The sequence below is a fragment of the Myotis davidii genome, unplaced genomic scaffold, assembly GCF_000327345.1.
Source record: "Myotis davidii unplaced genomic scaffold, ASM32734v1 scaffold246, whole genome shotgun sequence".
Classification (NCBI taxonomy): Eukaryota; Metazoa; Chordata; class Mammalia; order Chiroptera; family Vespertilionidae; genus Myotis; species Myotis davidii.
The window spans coordinates 164074-183930 of record NW_006296542.1 but is presented as its reverse complement, the minus strand read 5'-3'; the positions used below and the strand labels follow the sequence as shown (position 1 = coordinate 183930).

The following is a 19857-nucleotide window of genomic DNA, read 5'->3' as shown; positions in this document are numbered from 1 at the left end:
GCACCCACTGTTAGGCCAGACAATGGTAGCTGAAGCAACTTCCCTACCAGATAGTCACGTAAATCCTTATTGATAAGATAGTCTGTTACTGGAACTTGCCTGCCTAAGGGCTATGGGTGTATCCTAAACTTAATAAAAGGATGACAAGGCCTGAGCACAAGCAGAGTCCATCCTTTTGGGATGGGCTCTCGCCTGGCCCCCCAATTTATCTCTTGTCTCCTCTCTTTCATTTGTGTGCGGCTCCTCTTCCAGATCCTGAACCCTGAACCACGTGGGACGTGGGGCAAATATTACACACTCACATCAATGTTTCTCTCTCTCCCCTCCCTTCCTCTCTCTCTAAAAACCAATAAAAAAATCTTTTTTAAAAATCTACCATGTTAGGTGTTCTACTAAAATATCAATCAGATTGCCTATTATATCCAGTTTATACATTTTATACAAATGCTCAGGGTGTGCGATATACTTGGTCTGTTGTGAATGAACCATCATATCCCCAGATATCTCCCTGCCTAGCCCAGTGTCTTCGTCTATTTTGTTTTTTGATCCAAGCAATCCCCTAAGAGGTGGAGAAATGAGTCAGATTAAGTTCCTTGCTCGGGGTCAACCAACTATTGATTCACCCAGCCTGATCCTTTTAAATCTTAAGTTAGATCTTATGTTTGTGGACCCTGAGAAGAAAGATTGATTTGATGTGAAACCCAAGAAGGAATTTTCATGCTGAGATGGACTCCCCAGGGTCAACCCAAATTTTATGAATAATAAGAGCCTAAAGGCCATTCGCTGGCATGGGCTTCTCACGTGCTCTGTATACCAGGAAGAGCCTGAGCTGAGCTCTCAGCTTTTAGCACTATGCCCTACCTAGTTACACCAGCTGAGTCAACCAACGTGAGAGTTCCTGATGGAGTCTTCTGACCCATGTACCAAGACCTGCCCCGTCCAATCAGAACTGCTTCATAATGACCAAGCATACGGAATAAATTGGAACTCATATTTGCACGAAATTGGGAACTTGGGCAGGAACTTTCTATATAAAAGATAGTCCCCACCCCTGCCGGTGTGGTTCAGTTGGTTGGGCTTCGACCAGTGTACTGAAAGGTTGATCGTTTGATTCCTGGTCAGAGCTTTGGGCTCAGTGCAGGGTGGAGGGCATGCAGGAGGCAGCCCATTGATGTTCCATCGATGTTTCTCTCTCTCCTTCCTCTCTATCTAAAAAACAATAAAATTTTTTTAAAAAAATAAAGACATGTGATAGATATGATGGTCTTCCAGACAAGCCTTCAGCTGGCTCTCAAGGAGGACAAGTTATAAAAGATAGTCCCCACCCCTGCCGGTGTGGCTCAGTTGGTTGGGCTTTGTCCAGTGTACTGAAAAGTTGATCGTTTGATTCCTGGTCAGGACTTTGGGCTCAGTCCAGGGTGGAGGGCATGCAGGAGGCAACCCATTGATGTCCCATCGATGTTTCTCTCTCTCTGTCCTTCCTATCTAAAAACCAATAAAAATCTTAAAAAAAAAAATAGCTTCCCTTTTCATGGTGAAGCAAAAAAAAAAAGTTATTTTTAATTTTAGAGAGGGAGGAAAGGAAAGAGAAAAAAATCAATTTGTGACAGACACATTAATGGGCTGCCTCCTGTACAAATCCACAACCTAGTTATGTGTTCTGACCAGGAATCGAACCCACGACCTTCCTGTACATGGGCTGATGCTCCAATCAGCTGGGCCACCCCAGCCAGGGCTTGATGGAAGACAAGTTAGATTGCTAACTGAACCTGTGTCTCCCTGATGACAGCTCCTTTTGCTCAAATGAATGCTTTTTTAGTCTTTATTACTCTCTAAAATTAATTGTGGTTTACATGCCTCTGCTCAAAACCCTCTCAAGGTTCGCATCTCACTCAAGGTAAAAGCCAGAGTCCTGACTATGCCCTCTAGTCAGCTGTGCTCTCGCATCAACCCCTTGCATCAACCCCTTTCATACCCCTTGCAGTTCCCCAGGCACCTCAGGCAGGTTCCTGGCTTTTGGATTTAACTGGACCCTCTGTCTGAAACAGTCCTGTCATACATGCCCCCTCCTCACCTCCTTCCATCTTTGCTCAAATACCGCCTCAACAATGAGGGCTTCCCTGACCACTCCACGCAAAACTGCCACTACCTTCATTCCACCCGTGTTACTTCTCTGCTGTGTTTCTCGCCAGAGCACTTACCACATATTTGTCTGTCTGCCTCTTCCTACTGGAATGTAAGTTCTCTTAGGGTAAGGATTTTGTTGTTTACCCTGTACCCAGGGTTAGGGTAGCAGAGCCTGATTCGCAGTAAGCACTAGGTGAACATTTGTTGTATGGATGAATGAATGAATGAATGAATGATGTTGTAAGAGTGAAACTCAGGTTTGTCTGATTCCAAAGTTCAAGTTTCTTCTGCCACATACCAATGCCCCAACCTACAAAAGTCCAGCGCAGTGCCAAGTATTTAATAATAGTTCCCTTCCCCCTCCACTCACAATGTTCTTAGAATCATACCAAAATTTTTTTAAAATATATTTTATTGATTTTTTACAGAGAGGAAGGGAGAGAGATAGATAGTTAGAAACATCAATGAGAGAAACATCGACCAGGTGCCTCCTGCACATCTCTTCCTGGGGATGTGCTCACAACCAAGGTACATGTCCTTGACTGGAATCGAACCTGGGACCTTTCAGTCCACAGGCCGATGCTCTATTCACTGAGCCAAACTAGTCAGGGCCATACCAAAAATTTTAGTAATTATATACTGCCTTTATTATGCTCCAAGGTGGTCATGTGGCTGCCTTATCTCTACAGTCAAGTAAAACACCGTTGGGCCTCCCTCTTATTATAATCACCATAATTACCATAATAATACTGAGCATTATGTTAAGCATTCTGGATCTATTATCTCATTTAATGCATTATCTCATTTAATAACAACACTTTGAGGTAAATACTAACATTATCTTCATTTTAATGAGGCTCAGAGTACTTAGGCCACTTGCCAAATACCACAGATGGTGAGATGCTGTGTCTAGCATTGCTTGGTCATACTCTATGCCTAGCACACTAGCAAGGCCCCTTGGTGAGTACCCAGCAACCCTGGGGTTACCCTCATGAAACAGGGGCAGAGCAGGCCTGACCAATCAGAAAAGCACCAGGAGAAAGATAAAAACATCAAATGAGGACAACGCAGGCACTTACCAAGCCCCGAATATGCATCACCATGATGAAGAGTTTATTGTTTTTGTAGGAGATGGACAGCTTCACCTCCCCTCCCACCTTCTCAACCGGCTGGGCCCAAGAGCCCTCTGTGGGGACAAAGGACACAGAGAAAGGTCACGAGGCCAGCCATGTCCCCACCCTGTTCCGGGCAGATATCTCCATGTTGGGTTTTTGAAATCCCTGGGGGACTGCCAAGCGGCATCTGTGGACATGAGTTGGGTTGGGATGGGTCCGTCCAACCTGTGTGATCACCCACTGAACATCCAGTCCCTGGGGACCTGCCCAAATAGCAAAGGACCCAGAGCCTGAGCGGGAAGCCAGGTTCTCTAGCCAGTAAGCAAAGGAACAGAGACCAGGCAAGAAGAGGGAACTGGGGAGAGGTGGGGCAGAAGTTACCCTTGGGAATGGTGCAGAGGGACTGGCAGACATGTCACCGAGAAGGCACTGTACCTGAGGACTTGGGGACCAGGCTGGTGCCCGTAGCCTTCTCATCCCGGGGCAGAGGGTGGAAGAAGGTATATACCAAATCACACTGGAATGGAATCAGAACACAGGGTGGCTCTTCAATGAGACAAGGGCCCAATAATAAAAAAAAAAGGAACTGTCCCCGATTAAAAGAGAAATATTACGCATAACAACCAAGTGTAACATGTAGTTCCTGCTTGGGTCACGGTGTGGTAGACAGACAGACAGATATGAGCAGAGCGAGGACAGTCCTGAGCAGGCTGCAGAAGGTCACCAGGACGGAAAGCCCCAGGTGCCTAACAATGGACAATCAATTGTAGGGTGAGACCTTCCTTGAGGGTGACCTTTCCTCCACTAGCATAGCGCTGGCCCCTGGCCCTGCGGTTTGGTTTGGACTCCCTTGTCTTTCCTCCCTGGAGATAACATCTAGGCCTCAGTTGTATTTCGGCTCCAGGCCCAGAAAAGCAACAAACCTAGCCACGTGGGCGGGACAGGAGGATCAGCTGCATTCGATAATGACCCCCTGCCCTGGCGCCGGCCAATCAGTGGAGACGACAACCCTGAAAGGACACACCTGGAAAACCACTGAAAATTCTATTGCGATCTTCCCCGGGGACCTCCCCTAAAATCTCCACCCTTAGGATACAAGACTCCAAGCCAGAGCAGCCCTGTCTTTCCTTTCCTCCTTCCCCTCCTGGCCTCGGGCACCGTATACCATCAGCTTCTCACTCCCAGGCTCCTGGGCCCTTCCTTTCTCAGTCTACAGCAGCGGTTCTCAACCTTCCTAATGCCGCGACCCTTTAATACAGTTCCTCGTGTTGTGGTGACCCCCAACCATAAAATTATTTTCGTTGCTACTTCATAACTGTAATTTTGCTGCTGTTATGAATCGTAATGTAAATATCTGATATGCAGGATGTATTTTCATTGTTACAAATGGAACATAATTAAAGTATAGTGATTAATCACAAAAACAATATGTAATTATATATGTGTTTTCCGATGGTCTTAGGTGACCCCTGTGAAAGGGTCATTCGACCCCCAAAGGGGTCGCGGCCCACAGGTTGAGAACCGCTGCTCTAGAGCTCGTTTGCCAAGCCCAGTTCTTCTAGGAATTCTCTTTCTACCCCTGTAATTTACCCACTAAATGTTCTCTTGTGGTTTGGGTCTTGCTCTGAATCCTTTCCTAGCCAGCACCCACTTAGAGCACTCTAAAACGTATAAGGTCTGTGCAATGCTTCCTTGTCATTTGCTGCAAATTTCGCTGCTAGAACTGTTACCAAGCCTGGGATGTTTCTCGGGACCAGGAAGTGAACCAGCGGAAACCACCTGCGAGGCTGGGGCAGGCTGAGGACCCTCCCACGCCCTCCTCTGAACTTTCCTCTACCCGGGGGCAGAGACGCTCTGCCGTTTTTGAACACGCGATGCATGCACAACCTGGAATGCCCCCACCGAGACATGCAAGGAGGACGTCTGCCTTGATGTTTATGCGTGATTTCCCCTAACGCTCTTGGGTTGGCTGCCTCGTTGCGGGACACACTGCTCTGGGAACAACCTCCGTGGGTCCTCGCTTGCTGGCTCCCAATGGCGCTCCTTCTCATAAAATCATCTCGGAGTGGTTGCTGGCTGGCAACTACAGAGCTGCGGTCCGGGAACAGATACACACGCCACCCGCTCAAAAAACTCCTTTCCTCGGGCCCCGTTCCTTCCTGGGCGAGCATCTGACTGTGTGCGTGGCTGCATCATGTCCTTGGTTCCCGTGCCTGACCCCTGAGGATGAGCCGCCACCTCGCCCCTCCGCCTCTGCAGCGCCTGGCAGATCAGGGGAGCCAGTGGTCTCCTGACTGCCCTTGGGCTCCGCACCTTCCGCAGCCCCCCCCACGCCCCGCAGCGGCGCCCGAACAGCCCGGCCCAGAGGCCACACCCACCTCGGCCACCTCCGGGGTGGCGCGGATCAAATGCCAGATGTAGCCGTTCAGCTCCTCCCTCCGCCGCTCGGCCCCCGCCTCTCCCCTCGGGCGGCCAATCAGGAAGCGACTTGGGAAGCTGGGGGTGGGGCGAGGGTAAGAAAGACAAGGAAACAGGCTTCTGTCACTTTCATTTGCATTTTCAATCACCTGACCCACATTTCTTCCCAGGGACCCCACCCTAACTCCTACCCCCACCCACTCCAGCTCCCCGTGTCTGTGCCCAGGGAACCCCCACACAGTGTCAGGAACCCCAGACAAGAAAGTCACACTGTTGGGGAGAGTCCTATGGGTCCCCAGAAGCGCCTCAGGGGCTTTGGAGCCCCCAGTGTACCCCATCAAGGTAAAAATCATTAAGAAAAATTGGTGGTGAAATACACTTAACAAAATGTACCATCTTAACCATTTGCAAGTATCAAGTTTAGGGGCAAGAAGTACATTCACACACAAGTGCAACAATCACTACCATCTCTCTGCAGAACTCTTCATCTTGCAAAACTGAAATTCTACCCATTAAACAACTCTCCATGCTCTCCCTCCCCACCAGACCAGGGAAACCACCATTCCACTTCTTGTCTCCATGAATTTGACTATTCTAAGTACTTAATGTAAGTGGAATGTCGCATAGTATTTGTGTTTCTGTGACTGCTGTTCAGTTAGCATAATGTCCTCAAGGTCCATCCACATTGCAGCACAGGGATGGGGAACCTTTTTTCTGTCAAGGGCCATTTGGATATTTATAACATTATTCGAGGGCCATACAAAATATCAGCTTAAAAATTAGCCTGCTGTATTTGGTCAAACTTTTAATTAACTCACTCCTCATGCCTCGGCAGGGCCAGACCACATGATTTTGAGGGCCTATATGGCCTGCGGGCTGGACGTTCCCCACCCCTGTGCATGTGCCAGAATTTCCTTCTTTTTGAGGCATATATTCCATTGACACCAGCTTTTATTTATCTATTTGAAAAATACTCTTACTGTTTAAAGGATTTGAAACCTTGCCCTGACCAGTGTGGCTCAGTTGGTTGGAATGTTGTTCCATACCCCGAAGGGTCGTGGGTTCTATTCCCAGTCAGGGCACATACCCAGGTTGCAGGTTTGATCCTGGGTCAGGGTGCATATGTTTGACCCCTGGTCAGGGTGCATATGGGAGGCTTGGGGTCACCATGCATATGGGGTCACCATGTAGATATGTAAATATTGTTGAGCTGTTTCTCTCTCTCTCTCTCTCCCCCTCTCCATCTCCCTCTCCCTCCCTCTGTTTCTAAAATCAATAAAACCAAACAAAAAAAACATATCCTCAGGTGAGAAGTTAAAAAAAGATTTGAAACATCTTCAGATTAGTAAACCCCCTCCCTTTAGACCCAGTTTGCTCGCCTTCCAGGAGGTGGACCCCGGCTTATTTTCAAGGCTAGAGAGCTTGGCCAGCCAGCAGGGGGAGCACTTGTTATCAAACTCATTACCAAGTTCCTTCTGGTGATGTGGACTCCAGAGTTTCTAGCTCCTGCAGTCCTACTCATCCCCCTTCCCTTCTCCCTCCCCAGTGTCCCTCTGGCTGAGAGTCAAAGGGATAGCTACCTGGGCAAGAGAGAAGAAGGGAAGAGCAGCCGCAGCTTATTGTGTAGCTCCTGGAACTCCTCAAACGTCCGCTGGATGTAAGTGGCCTCATGAGAATTCTCCCGCATCACCTTTACCACATAAATCTGCAAAGGTTCAAGTCTTAGAGAACACCTGCCACACCCTCCGCACCCAAGGAAGGGGGGAGGTAAGGGAGCTGAGGGGTGTGTGTGTGCGTGTGTGTGAGTGTGTGTGTTGGGGGGATGACACTTTCCAGAAGGGAGACGGCAAAAGTATCTCCAATGGAGACGAAGAGGATATGCCTAGGTACGTATGCAGGAACTTGAAAGCAAATATTTCCTGCACATGTTTCCCAAGACCCTTGACTCAGAAGGAGTAAACCATCCAATCCAGCTCCCTGATTCCAGGCAGGGCACCTGAGCAAGGGAGAGGGACGTAGTCTGTGACTGCCCCCAGCCCAGGATGCTCGGTGACTCCAGTGCCCACGGTGTGGATGTGAAGCTACAGAACCTGGTCAGCTGGGGACACTGAGGAGCAAGAGAGGATCAGACTGGAGAAGACGCTTACGTAGGTCTTGTTGGGGTGGAAGACCTTCTCCTGGCGGCAGAGAAAGACATCACTGAGGCGGCCAGAGCGCTGAAGCGTGTGCGTGCGGGGGGCAAAGGAAAGGGTCAGCTGGTCGTCTGAGCCCGTGAACTTCATCTGAGCCAGGTTATGGATGAAAAAATTGAGCTTTGTGGCTACGCTGCCCAAGCTGGACTCAATCAACCTGTTGGTGCAAGCAGATGGGAGGAGGGTGTCACCACGGACCCACGTATCCACTGCCTGGACAGAGCCAGCTCAAGGAACACCCCCTGACACCTGAGACTAACACTTCGCTCACATCAAGTCATTTCCCTGTGTGATATCCTTATAGAGCACATGGCTAGCACGCAGTTAACTACCTGCAATTTACTCATGCGAACCTGGGGGTCTTCTCTCCCCCGCTGCCCTCCTAAGCCAGAGACAGTTAACCCAAGGTAGGAAGGGATTAGGGATTCCACCTGGGGTCACCATGTAGATATGTAAACATTGTTGTCAAACTGAATTTCAAGGTTCAGTACCAAGCACTGCTCAATCTAGACATTTCAGTTCAAAAGGAAAGGTTCTAAAACGAAAGAAAGGAGCAAATAAAAAGAAAGGGTCTGTGTTACACCAATAGAAAAACTAGTTTGCAAAGTTCCAAAAAAAAGAGTGCATAATTAGCCTGGCCGGTGTGGCTCAGTGGTTGAGCACTGACCTATGAACTAGGAGGTCAAGGTCTGATTCCCAGTCAGGGCATATGCCCGGATTTCGAGCTCAATCCCCCTGGGGCATGCAGGAGGCAGCCAATCAATGATTCTCATCATTTATGTTTCTGTCTCTCCCTTTCCCTCTCTGAAATCAATAAAAAAATTTTTTTAAAAAAAGAATGCATAATTAAATGGAAATATTATCTACACAGATAAAACTGTAGACATTTGTACATAGATACTTCCCTGCTTTCATATATAGTGTGCTTAAAAACATTGTCAAATGTGGGAAAATGAAACCATGAAATTCATGTTTTGATAAGGGAGAAGTTTGGATCCAGAGGGCTAAAAATTCATACTTGACCTATAAACAAATTCTATGACCAAGACCTAGTGAGAGTGCAAGTAAGAGCAGATTGCAATCCTATATGATAAAAGCCTAATATGTTAAGTGTTTGGTCGGCTGTTCAACCAATCAAAGCATAATATGCTAATGATATGCTAAAGACACTCATCTGCTCACTATGATGTGCACTGACCACCAGAGGCCAGACACTCCAACCGGTAGGTTAGCTTGCTGCTGGGGTCCGGCCAATTGGGACTGAGTGAGATGGGCTGGACTTGCCGTTGAGCCCTCCTGCAGTCCCTTCCGGGCTGGCCAACCTCCCACGTCCCTCCCCGGCCCTGATCATGCACTGGTGGGGTCCCTTGGCCTGGCCTGCACCATCTTGCAATCCAGGAGCCCTCAGGGGATGTCAGAGAGCCTGTTTTGGCCCAATCCCACAGGCCAGGCCAAGGGACCCCACTGGTGCACGAATTCGTGCACCAGGCCTCTAAAGCCTCTATAAACAAAGGTCAGCACCAAAGTGCAGACGGGCAATAGTCTGAGGGATGTGAAGTAAGTTACCTAAGTCAGAGGCAAAGCCAGGACAGCACACCCACGTTGTCCACCAGACTCTGCCACCTGACCTAAGCCTTTCCCATCTCTCTCGCCCGGCTCCTCCCAGCAGGCAGCCTGGAAGTTAATTACTCAGTGTGGGCGGCACATTTTGTATGCAGGGCATTACCTAGTAAAGTAGGTAGTGGCATTGGCCTCTGTGTCCTGAGGCCTCAGGGCATCATACACATACTTGAGGTCCTCCAGGTCTGAGAGCTCAGGGATCCCACAGGACAACATCTAGGAGAGTAAAGGAGGAGAGAGGGTGCCTATAACAACCAGGAAGTCTTGCTTCTTCCAGACCAAAAAGCAAGACTTTCCATAGCTAGGCTCTTCTTCTCACCCTTCTAGGGGGGGTCCTAGAAGGTGGGGGACAGAGGCTGTGGATAGTGGCTGGAGGGTCACAAGAATGGATGGGCTGCCCTGGCCAGGTAACTCCATTGGTTAGAAAGCTGTCCTGATACTCCAGGGTTGTAGGTTTGCTCCGTGGTCAGGGCACATACAAAATCAACCAATGAATGCATAAATGGGTAGAACAACAAATCGATGTTTCTCTCTCTCTCTCTCTTTCTCAAATCAATAAATTTTTAAAAATATGTTAAAAAGAAAAGATTGGACGGGCTGGAGCAGGAAATCAGACACCTGCACAGACACCGTTGTCCTGGGTAGCCTGGGCCCTCCCTGCCTTTATCTAGAGCTCAGAAAAGTAGATCTCCAAGAATCCTTTGAAGCAAGACAGGGTAGTCTCAAGGACAGTGCCAGAGGATAAGAAGGAAGGGTTCAGAAAGGGATGGAGCTCCTCACCAGGCCCAGAAGGTTGAGGAAGAGGTGGGTGTGCTTTCGAATGAAGTTGTAGGCTTGGCAGCAAAGGTCAACAAAGTCATGGAAGCGGCTGGAAGGCTTGTCGCCCCCGTTGATGACATACGCCATATCCGAGGTGAAGACAAAGGGGGCACGGTCCCTGGGCCAAGGGGAACATACAGGGAGAAGGTCAACATGGAGGAGGAAGCCCACCTTGGGGGCTACAGTGGGGATGGCTCCCCTCACCCCTCATCACCAATGCAAACCAGGGTAGGTGGGGCGTGCTCTGTTTTCTTTTTCTACCTAAAACGTCCCAGAGACATCCTCCACGGGTTTCCTGTCTGCGAGCTAGCAGGATTTCTTCCGGATTTCTAATCGTGTTCCCTTTGCTGCAGTTTGGGCTCATTTCCCTTTGCTCAGTCCTCAACGGGGAGAGAACGGCTGGTCCCCACCTTCTGCAAGGCCCTGCAAGGCCCTGACCTCTCTCTCAGGCTTCTCTTCTCCAAAGCTGCTCAGTTCAAAGATCCCCCCTCAACCCCCACCCCCTGCAGTGCAGCTCCTTCCATCATGGGCTTATGTCCCGGCTCGGAACCATTTCTGCTGACCCCCCACCCCCCACCCCCCCGTACACACACATCCCTGTTTTCAGGACACCACTTAGGACCACTTACCTCTTGATGTTGCCAAACATCTGGGCGTGGCCCAGGAAGCGGCCGAAATCGATGTGGAACATGTGGCCAGTCGTCTTCAGCATGATGTTGTCATTGTGTCGGTCACAGATGCCCAAGACGTACGTGGCCACGCAGCAGCCGGCACAGGAATAGATGAAGTTCTCCACGGCCTGGGAGGAGGGGAGGGAGAGGGAGGAGAGGATATCAAGCCGTCTTGGAAGGGATCCGGGGGGACAGCAAGACTGAATCTGCCAGCTCTGGCCTCTTTCCCATGAGTCCCAGTAGCACCTCACATCTGCCTGTTGAGCCTTCATCCCAGACCAACTCACACACAGGTACACCCCGAATCGTCTCTCGTGTCTTATGTATGAGACGATGGAAGGTTTCTATGCGCGTCTTCGCCACTTTATCTGAAAGTCACCTTCCTCTGCACCTTTCTTTCTCCAAGGAGCACGGTTAGGAAGACAATGAACTCATCCGCAGCCCAAACCTGACCAGCCCAGAAGACTGAGGGGTACAACTTCCCCAACCAGTTGTGACGATCTTAACTCAAGGCTCCTTTCCTGACCTGTTCAGAATCCTCCCATCCTTCTCCCTGCCCCCCAAACGACACCCACCCCCACCGCCAGTGTTCTTAGTAACAGCTACATGCTAACGGCACTGAAGTCTTCACTCCAAGAAGAGCTGAGGCAGCGGAACAGTTCTGGGTGCGTTTTACACTTGAAAACCAGCCATCTCTAGTTAGTAAAGGGCGTTAGAGATATTTCTGATTTTAAGGGAGGAGGGGATGGGGAAGGGGTTAGGTCTACCTTATTTTATCTGGTCAACACCTGTTCCCTTATCTGTCTTCCCAGAAAGTAAAAATATGCGGAGTTAGCAACTGGACACCTCTCACCTTCTAAATCCTCTTTGTGATGTTTATAGAATTCCCAAGAATTCAAGAAAGGCTCATCAGCAGAGGGCAACAATCATCACAGCCAACCAGGATGTACACAGCTGGGAAGGGCAGAAAGCTTCCAGGCAGAGAATGTGTGCCCGCCCTACACCCTCTACAAGCATCTGCCAGATGTCAGGGAGCTTCCCTGAGTCCCACGCCTTTCCCAGAGCTTCCCAGTTCACACCGACTCCTCCCACTGAGCCCCCACAGCCCCACTGCCACACCGTTCCCTCAGGGCTTCGTCTCCTTCCTCCCTCCGGGTCTGGGTTGCAGGTTCGGTCCCTGGCCCCTGGTCGGGGTGTGTGTGGGAGGCAACAAATGGATGTATCTCTCTCACATCCATGTTTCCCTCTCTCTCTCCTTCCCTCCCTCCCTTTCTCTCCCCTCATCCCCTTCTGCTTTCTCTTTCTCTCTCTCTCTCCCTCCTACCCTCCCTCCCTCCATCCCTCCCTCTCCCCTCATCCCCTTCCAGTAAAGAAAGAAGAGGTGATGAGCTAACAAGAATGGAGACAGTATAGCAGGTCAGGAATTTAACCCCGAGGGACGTCAACATTTAAGATCATTTAAGATCATATGGCTCTGGCTTGGGTGACTGCACAGATAGTCATACCCTTTACTGAGAGGAAACACACAAAAAGCCAGTTTCAAGAGAGGAGAGAGAAAAAGCTGAGTTTTGCCTACACTGAGTTTGAGATTTGGGTGAAATACAAGTGAGATGTCCAGCAAGCAGGTGGCCACAGAGTGTACAGCTCAAGGGAGGGAAGAGGGAAGGGCTTTGGGAGGCATCAGCATATGGTAGTAAAGAAAGAAGAGGTGATGAGCTAACAAGAATGGAGACAGTATAGCAGGTCAGGAATTTAACCCCGAGGGACGTCAACATTTAAGATCATTTAAGATCATCTACTTAGATGTTCATTCAATAATATTCTGATTATAATTTGTCCATGTGGTTTTGCCTCAAGGATGAAATGCATCAATCAATGTACATTAGTATTTGGAAGCTGAACTATATAAATGAGCATTTCTGACTTATAGTCAGTCCCTTATGAGTTTAGTCATTGTGATTTGGTCCCCCCCCTAAACTCAGTTAACCCAGAGACTAGAGCCATGAAACTGTACACCAGCCATGGACCCTGACAGCAAGTCACCAAGGCCCTACCACCCTTTGCCCTCATCTCCATCTCCGACCTAACGTTAATCCTGGCTTCCCGTTATTGCCTTGCCACAAACCTGGGAACAACTGAATGAATCTTAATTCACATCTATACATCTATGAAAGGATGAGTTGGATTAAAATGATCTTTAAGGTCTCTTCCAACTAACTCTTTTTTTAATCCTCACCCAAGGATATTCTTCCGAGAAATATTAATGTGAGAGAAACACATCTATTGGTTGCCTCCTGCACACACCCTAACCAGGGCCGGGGCCGGGGAGGAGCCTGCAACCAAGGTACATGTCCTTAAGCGAAATCGAACCTGGGACCTTTCAGTCTGCAGGCCGATGCTCTATCCACTGAGCAAACCGACGAGGGCCCAACTAACTCTTGTTCTACAAAGAACTGAACCCTTTGGAGGGCACAGAAGAACTGAACAGGATCCAGGAGTAGGAGAGATACAGGCAGGTTCTCAAAAGTTGGCCCCCTCCCCCACTATCCAATCTGCCATGGGAACGCGATGGTTTCCCAGTTGAATACCAAGAGGCTTTCTGTCAGCTTACCCATCATCGGACCCACACCCAGACATCTGGATATACCAGTCAATCACGAAAGAGTATTTCCTTCCTCCCCTCTCCTCTGAGCATGTGCAGATCTCGTGGTCACAGAACCAGGTGCCAGAGTCGGGCACCCCCAGCCCAGCCTCACCTGCCACTCCCAGTCCTACCTTCTCGTACTCGACCTCCCCAGGGTTGTGCTTCTGCAGCCAGTCGGCCAGAGGCCGGTCCTTGAAGGAGCCGGTCACCCCATGCTCCACCTGGATCTTGCGCAGGGTCTCGGCATTAGGGATCATCTCCACCATCCCTGTGGGGGAGGCACGGGTCACTCTCCAGAGCAGAGAGAAGGGCCTGTCGGGGGAGAGCTACACGCGCTTTGCCGGCTGCTTCTCCGGAAGTGACACGGTAGGGCATTCGGACCAAGTCTGATAATAAGGGAGCAGGTCAAGGCAGAAAGGACGCCATTCTCAGGTCCCACTTTCCACCTTGTGACTCTGGTCTCTCCGATTCTCAGTGGCTGCTGCTTTTTGTTTTTAATTTTTACTCTGGAAATTTTCGAATATATTTAAGAATAAAGAAATGGATCATGGACTCACACAGAACCACTACCCAGTTTCAAAAATCATCAACAGCCCTAGCCAGTTTGGCTCAGTGGATAGAGCATCCGCCTGTGGACTGAAGGGTCCCGGGTTCGATTCCGGCCAAGGGAATGTGCTCGGGTTGCAGGCTCAGCAGCTTATCAATGATTCTCTCTCATTATTGATGTTTCTATTTCTCTTTTCCTCTCCCTTCCTCTCTAAAATCAATAAAAAATATATTTAAAAAAATATCTATAAAAAATTATCAACACTTTGCAAATCTTGTTTATTCTATTTCTCTCATCCAACACTGCTGCTTCCACCCCCTGGTTGGAGTATTTTTAAAAAAATATTTTCATTGATTTTGAGAGAAAGGAAGGAAGAGGGTGAGAGAAAGAGAAACATCTATGTGAGAATGGACCATTGATCAGCTGCCTCCTGCACGCTCCCTAACTGGGGATCCAGCCCACAACCCAGGCGTGTGCCCTGACCCCTAACCTGGAATCAAACCAGTAACCTTTGGGTGAATGGGATGATGCCCAACCAACTGAGCTACACTGGTCAGGGCATGGCTAGAGTATTTTAAAGCAAATCCCAGACATGTCATTTCACTCTTAAATTTTTATTTTATTTTATTGATTTCAGAGAGGAAGAGAGAGAGAGGGAGGGAGGGAGGGAGAGAGGGAGAGAGAGAGGAGAGAGAGAGAGAGAGAGAAAGAGAGAGAGAGAAAGAGAGAGAGAGAGATAATCAAGGATCAGAGAGAATCATTGCTCAGCTGCCTCTTGCACGCCCCCTATTGGGGATCGAGCCCACAACTCAGGCATGTGCCCTTGACCAGAATCAAACCTGGGACCCTTCAGTCTACAGGACAACGCTCTATCCACTGAGCCAAACCAGCTAGGGCCACTTCTAAATGTTTAAAGTAAGACTAACAAAGATAAAACTACCATGCCATTATCTCATCCAAAAATCAGCAATCATTCTTTAATCTAATCTCACCTAACCCAATCCATGTTCATATTTTTCCCACTTGTCTCAAAAATATCTTTTCACAGTTGGTTTGGTTGAGTCAGGATCCAAAGTCTATAGAGTACATTTGGTTGCTGTTTGTTTTGTAAGTCTCTATCCCCAGCCCTCTTTTTATGCCACCCCACAGCTTCTGAGGAAATCATCTTGCCCTCTCCATGTTTCCTGAGAAGCACAAAGTTGGTGCCAGGAATAGGAAAAAAGGACAGTAAGCAAAGGGCACCTCCCACCCTACCCTCCACCTGTTCACAGCTCCGCCCACTGCCAACTGACCTTTGCCCCTTCCGGTGGAGAAGCAGCGGAAAATCACCATGCGCATGTCCAGCCCCTCCTGGACCCAGATCTTGTTCATGATGCGGATCATCTGCAGGGTGAGCATGTCCTGACGAAGGTCGTCCCCACACTGGAGGGAGGGAGAGAGTGACGACCAGAACCACCTCCACCGCCCCCTGTGGTTCCCAGGTCTCCCAAGAGGATCCAGCTCCTGTGACAGGGGGCCTATCCCGTTCTCCACCTCTGACCTGCCCACTCAGCTCATACCACGTCAAACCACCAGAGATGGGCCTGTGGTGGGCCGGCTCTTCCCCAACCCCACGTTCCTATCGAACTGAAGTCAGGTCCTCTCCTACATGCAGCCCTCCTGACCATCAAGCCTTCGTAAAACTTGAATGTTTATACCTTGGATTCAGAACTTACACACAAACATTCTATCTATCTATCTACCTACTTATCTATATATATATGGGCAAAAGTAGGTTTATAGTTGTTTGTATGGAAAATGATAGAATTAAATAATAATAATAATAATAATAATAATACAAGAATAAACTGTTTCGTGTACTCACTACTGTAAGCCTACTTTTGTCCATCCCTAAGATTGTCTACATACAGGCATCACGTTTATAAATCAATGAATAAATAAATATCTGCTTTCTATATTGACTAGAAGCCCGGTGCACAATAATTTGTGCACTGGCGGCGGGGTGGGGGGTCCCTCAGCCAAACCTGTGCCCTCTCACAGTCTGGGACCCCTCGGGAGATAACCACCTGCTGGCTTAGGCCCCCTCCCCTGGTGGCAGATGGCACACCAATCCCACGGTGTCTGCCCCACCTCCCCTGGTCGTAGATGGCAGGCCCGGATCCTGCGCTGGGTCGGGCGGCCAGTCAGATTGTGCTGCCGCCCATCCCACCCCACACACGGCAGGCCCGGGATCGCGCTGCTGCCTGCCTGGGCTGCACACAGCAGGCCCGGATCCCGGGCTGGGGTGGGCAGCAGCTGGGGATCTCGCTGTCGCCTGCCCCGCCTGCCCCACCCCACACACAGCAGGCCAGGATCCCACGCTGGGGCGGGCAGCGGCTGGGGATCGTGCTGTGGCCAGCCCCAGGCAGGGCGGCGCAGCGGGATCTGCCTGCAGTATGCAAATTAGCCACCATCTTTGTTGGTGGTTAATTTGCATATCATGCTGATTAGCCGATGGGAGGCACAGCGAACGTATGGTCAATTACCATGTTTGTCTATTCTTAGATAGGATATATGTGTGTGTGTGTGTGTGTGTATACTAGAGGCCCGGTGCACTGGAGGGAGGTCCCTCAGCCCAGCCTGCCCCCTCTCACAGTCTGGGAGTCCTCAGGGGATGTCCTATTGACAGCCTAAGCTGCAGTCTGGCCTCCCTCTGCGGGAGGTGACCAGACCGATCAGGGGAAGACACCATCCCCATCACCAGCTGCTGCTGCCACTGCTGGCCGGCCCTCCTTGGCCCTCGCAGCCACTGCAGCTGCCTGCCCTCCTCCTCGGCCCTTGCAGCCACTGTGGCTTTGTCCAGGAGGACGTCAGGAAGACGTCCGGTCTATCAGGTCTATCTAGTCTAATTAGCATATTACCCTTTTATTAGTATAGATAACAGCATGGGGGGGGGACAGGAGCAGGCTGGAAGAGCTTAATGGGGGGGAAGGAGGATCTATGTAATACTTTCAACAATAGATTTAAAAAATAAAAATAAGATCAATTTTAAAAATAACTAAATAAGTAAAATAAAATTATAGCATGGAGTAGCAGAAAGAGAACTGGCCTGGGGCTGCTTCTGCCACCTGTGGGCTCCCTCCTCCCCTCCCCTCTCCCACCTCCATCCCACCAGGCCGGAGGGAAAGTCCTCACCTTGAAGATGACTCTGATGTTCTCCCCCAGTGGATCCACATTCTGGAAGGAGAGCTTGAGGGGGACTGCATTGGAGTTGAAGTAGGAACAGTCCTGCCACGGTAAAGAGGGGAGGGAGCGAGGTCAGGGGGTCCACACCCAGGAAGGAAAACGGCTGGTCTACTTGGGTCCAGCTGCTGCCGGTCCACCTGCTCATGGTTTCTTCCAAATTTCCTTGGTATCCCCATCCACACCTTCCTGACTGCCCAAACCTACTCAGCTTGTTCCGAGCTCAGCTCGAGCCCCTGATCTCTCATCCCTTTGGTTCATTCTGTGTGACTTCTGGAAAGTCATGTGTTCCCTCTGTACCTCAGTTTACTCCTCTGTGAAATGGGGCTCCCGACTTCATAAGAGTCGTGAGGATGAAATGTGATGACCGGCCTGAAGCACTCGGAGCAGTGCCAGGAGCAGAGAACATTCATCAATAACAGACGACAGCTTCCCCAGCCGGCCTCAACCCAATATCATGGGACACTTATCCAGCGCCCGCCCCATCCTCCACCTGGCACAGCTGTTGGGCAAAAGTCCCTAGGCATTAGGGTTGGGGAGAGAGACCCCAATATGCCTTTCTTCCTCACTTTTCTCAATGACCAGGTCTGCAAGGACCTCACCTCACTGAGCCCTCCCCACTCCGAGAGCCCCAAACCCACTGGTCACTCACCCTGGGCACGATGCCCTTAACCAGCAGACTGGGGCTGAGGGGCAGGCGGCAGGAGCCATTGAGGGCAAAGAACTGCTTTACCTCTTCCAGACCCGTGCGGAGGATTCCCTGAGAGGGACAGGAGGAGGCAAAGGAGGAGGGGTGAGGGGAGGGCCCCTAAGCTCCACTCAGAACCCAGCCTCTCCCCAGGCAGGCACCCAGCAGGAACTGGTATGAAACAGCCCCCGGAGAAGCATGGACAACCTCCGGGAGACCGTGGAGAAGGAAGACCACCCTCCCATACCCAGCCTGGGAAGCGGCTGCCTGACGGAGCAGCTCACAGCAGGCCCCAGTGCCCTGAGAGGCCAGGCTGCGGGTCACGGGGGAGAGGCTGCTCAGGCTGTTGCCAAGAAAAGCTAACAGTTTGGCCCGGCCAGTGTTATCTCAGTGGTTGAGCGTTGACCTATGAATCAGGAGGTCATGGTTCAATTCCCGGCCGGGCGCCCAGGTTGCATGCAGGAGGCAGCTGATAGATAATTCTCTCTCAGCATTGATATTTCTCCCTATCTATCTATCTATCTATCTCTAGCTCCCTCTCCCTTCTTCTCTGAAATCAATTAAACACACACACACACACACACACACACACACAAAGAAAAGCTAACAATTTGGACTTTATAATCTCTCCGTTTTCTAATGTTAGCAGCAGGCACGCTGCTGGCCTAATACAGCCCATTTGTGCACACAGCTAAAGGTGCCCTCTCTGAGTGGCAGCAGCCTTGAGCCGTGTCTCGCAGCTCAGTGAACAAATCTGACTGGATCCCAGCCCTCACCTGCCCCCTCTGCCTGGGTGCTCTTGTGCAGTGAACAGCTTATACACCGGTGCGTGGCCTTTAAGGCAAAACATTCGATAAACATTGTGACACTTCGCAGGCCAAACAAAACATATGCACGGGCTTTGTCCAGCTCATGACTGTCAATGTGTGGCCTGTGCCTCAGGGACAGTCACGTCCTTCGTCCCCTAAATCAGGGATCAGGTGCCATCCTGCTGGTTGGGATGCCTGAGAAGTTCACGACTGGCTGCAGAAGCCCCGGCCCGGAAATGGTAGGAGCAGCCTCGCCCCACTCACCTGCCGTGCGGATGGCGTGGCCTCCCGGACCTGCTGGGCCAGCTTGGCCAGGGTGTTGACGAGCCAGCACTGGCGGTTAAACTCCTCCCTCAGCCCCTTGCCGCAGCAGCACAACAAGGCCGCCAGCAGGTACTGGTAACGGATGCTGAACTGGGAGTCCTTGAGGCCGTCCTTCAGCAACCTGCAGGCAAAGGCGTGGGGGTCAGGCCACTCAGGGGATCAGAGGCAAAGGGGGGCAGTCAGAACCCACTCCAGTTCTGGAAAACCCACCCCAAGCTTGGGAGGGAAAACAGCTCTGTATGCACAAAGGCATCACCGTAGCCCAGCCCGGGCCCACTCGACCTTTAGGTAGAGCTATGGTCCCTCAGCATCTGTTTCTCCTTTCTATTTTTAAAAAATATTTTATTGATTTCAGAGAGGAAGGGAGAGGGAGAGAGAATCATCGATTGGTTGTCTCCTGTACACCCCATATTGGGGATTGAGCCTGCAACCCGGGCATGTGCCCTGATCAGGAGTCAAACCGTGACCTGCTGGTTCACGGATCAACAATCAACCATTGAGCCACACCGGCCAGGCTGCTTCTGCTTTCTTTTTGCCATATGTGGGTAGGAGGAGGGCCAGGGAAGGTCCTCACTGTGCTACAGGGCAGTGGACCGAGACCCCCAGAGCATAAGGGGCCCAAAGCCACATGCAGGAACCCAGCAGGCTCGGCTGCCACCCT

At 50.4% G+C, this 19857-nt stretch overlaps 1 protein-coding gene across 3 annotated transcripts in view; it reads right to left on the bottom strand.

Moving 5' to 3' along the window:
* PIK3C2B (phosphatidylinositol-4-phosphate 3-kinase catalytic subunit type 2 beta) overlaps positions 1-19857 on the bottom strand; it is a 47106-nt gene that overhangs the window by 3372 nt on the left and 23877 nt on the right. For 2 of the 3 annotated variants that reach the window (XM_006771961.2, XM_015569284.1), the window contains 13 exons: positions 19137-19317; positions 18028-18135; positions 17328-17420; positions 15446-15575; positions 13738-13874; positions 10921-11090; positions 10253-10409; positions 9579-9688; positions 7808-8009; positions 7241-7365; positions 5621-5738; positions 3678-3759; positions 3207-3313 (listed from right to left, as the gene is read on the bottom strand). In XM_006771961.2, the coding sequence (XP_006772024.1) occupies positions 3207-3313; positions 3678-3759; positions 5621-5738; positions 7241-7365; positions 7808-8009; positions 9579-9688; positions 10253-10409; positions 10921-11090; positions 13738-13874; positions 15446-15575; positions 17328-17420; positions 18028-18135; positions 19137-19317 (1720 nt within the window). The remainder of the gene's footprint in view (positions 1-3206; positions 3314-3677; positions 3760-5620; positions 5739-7240; positions 7366-7807; positions 8010-9578; positions 9689-10252; positions 10410-10920; positions 11091-13737; positions 13875-15445; positions 15576-17327; positions 17421-18027; positions 18136-19136; positions 19318-19857) is intronic. The other variant, XM_015569283.1, reaches the window with a different exon arrangement.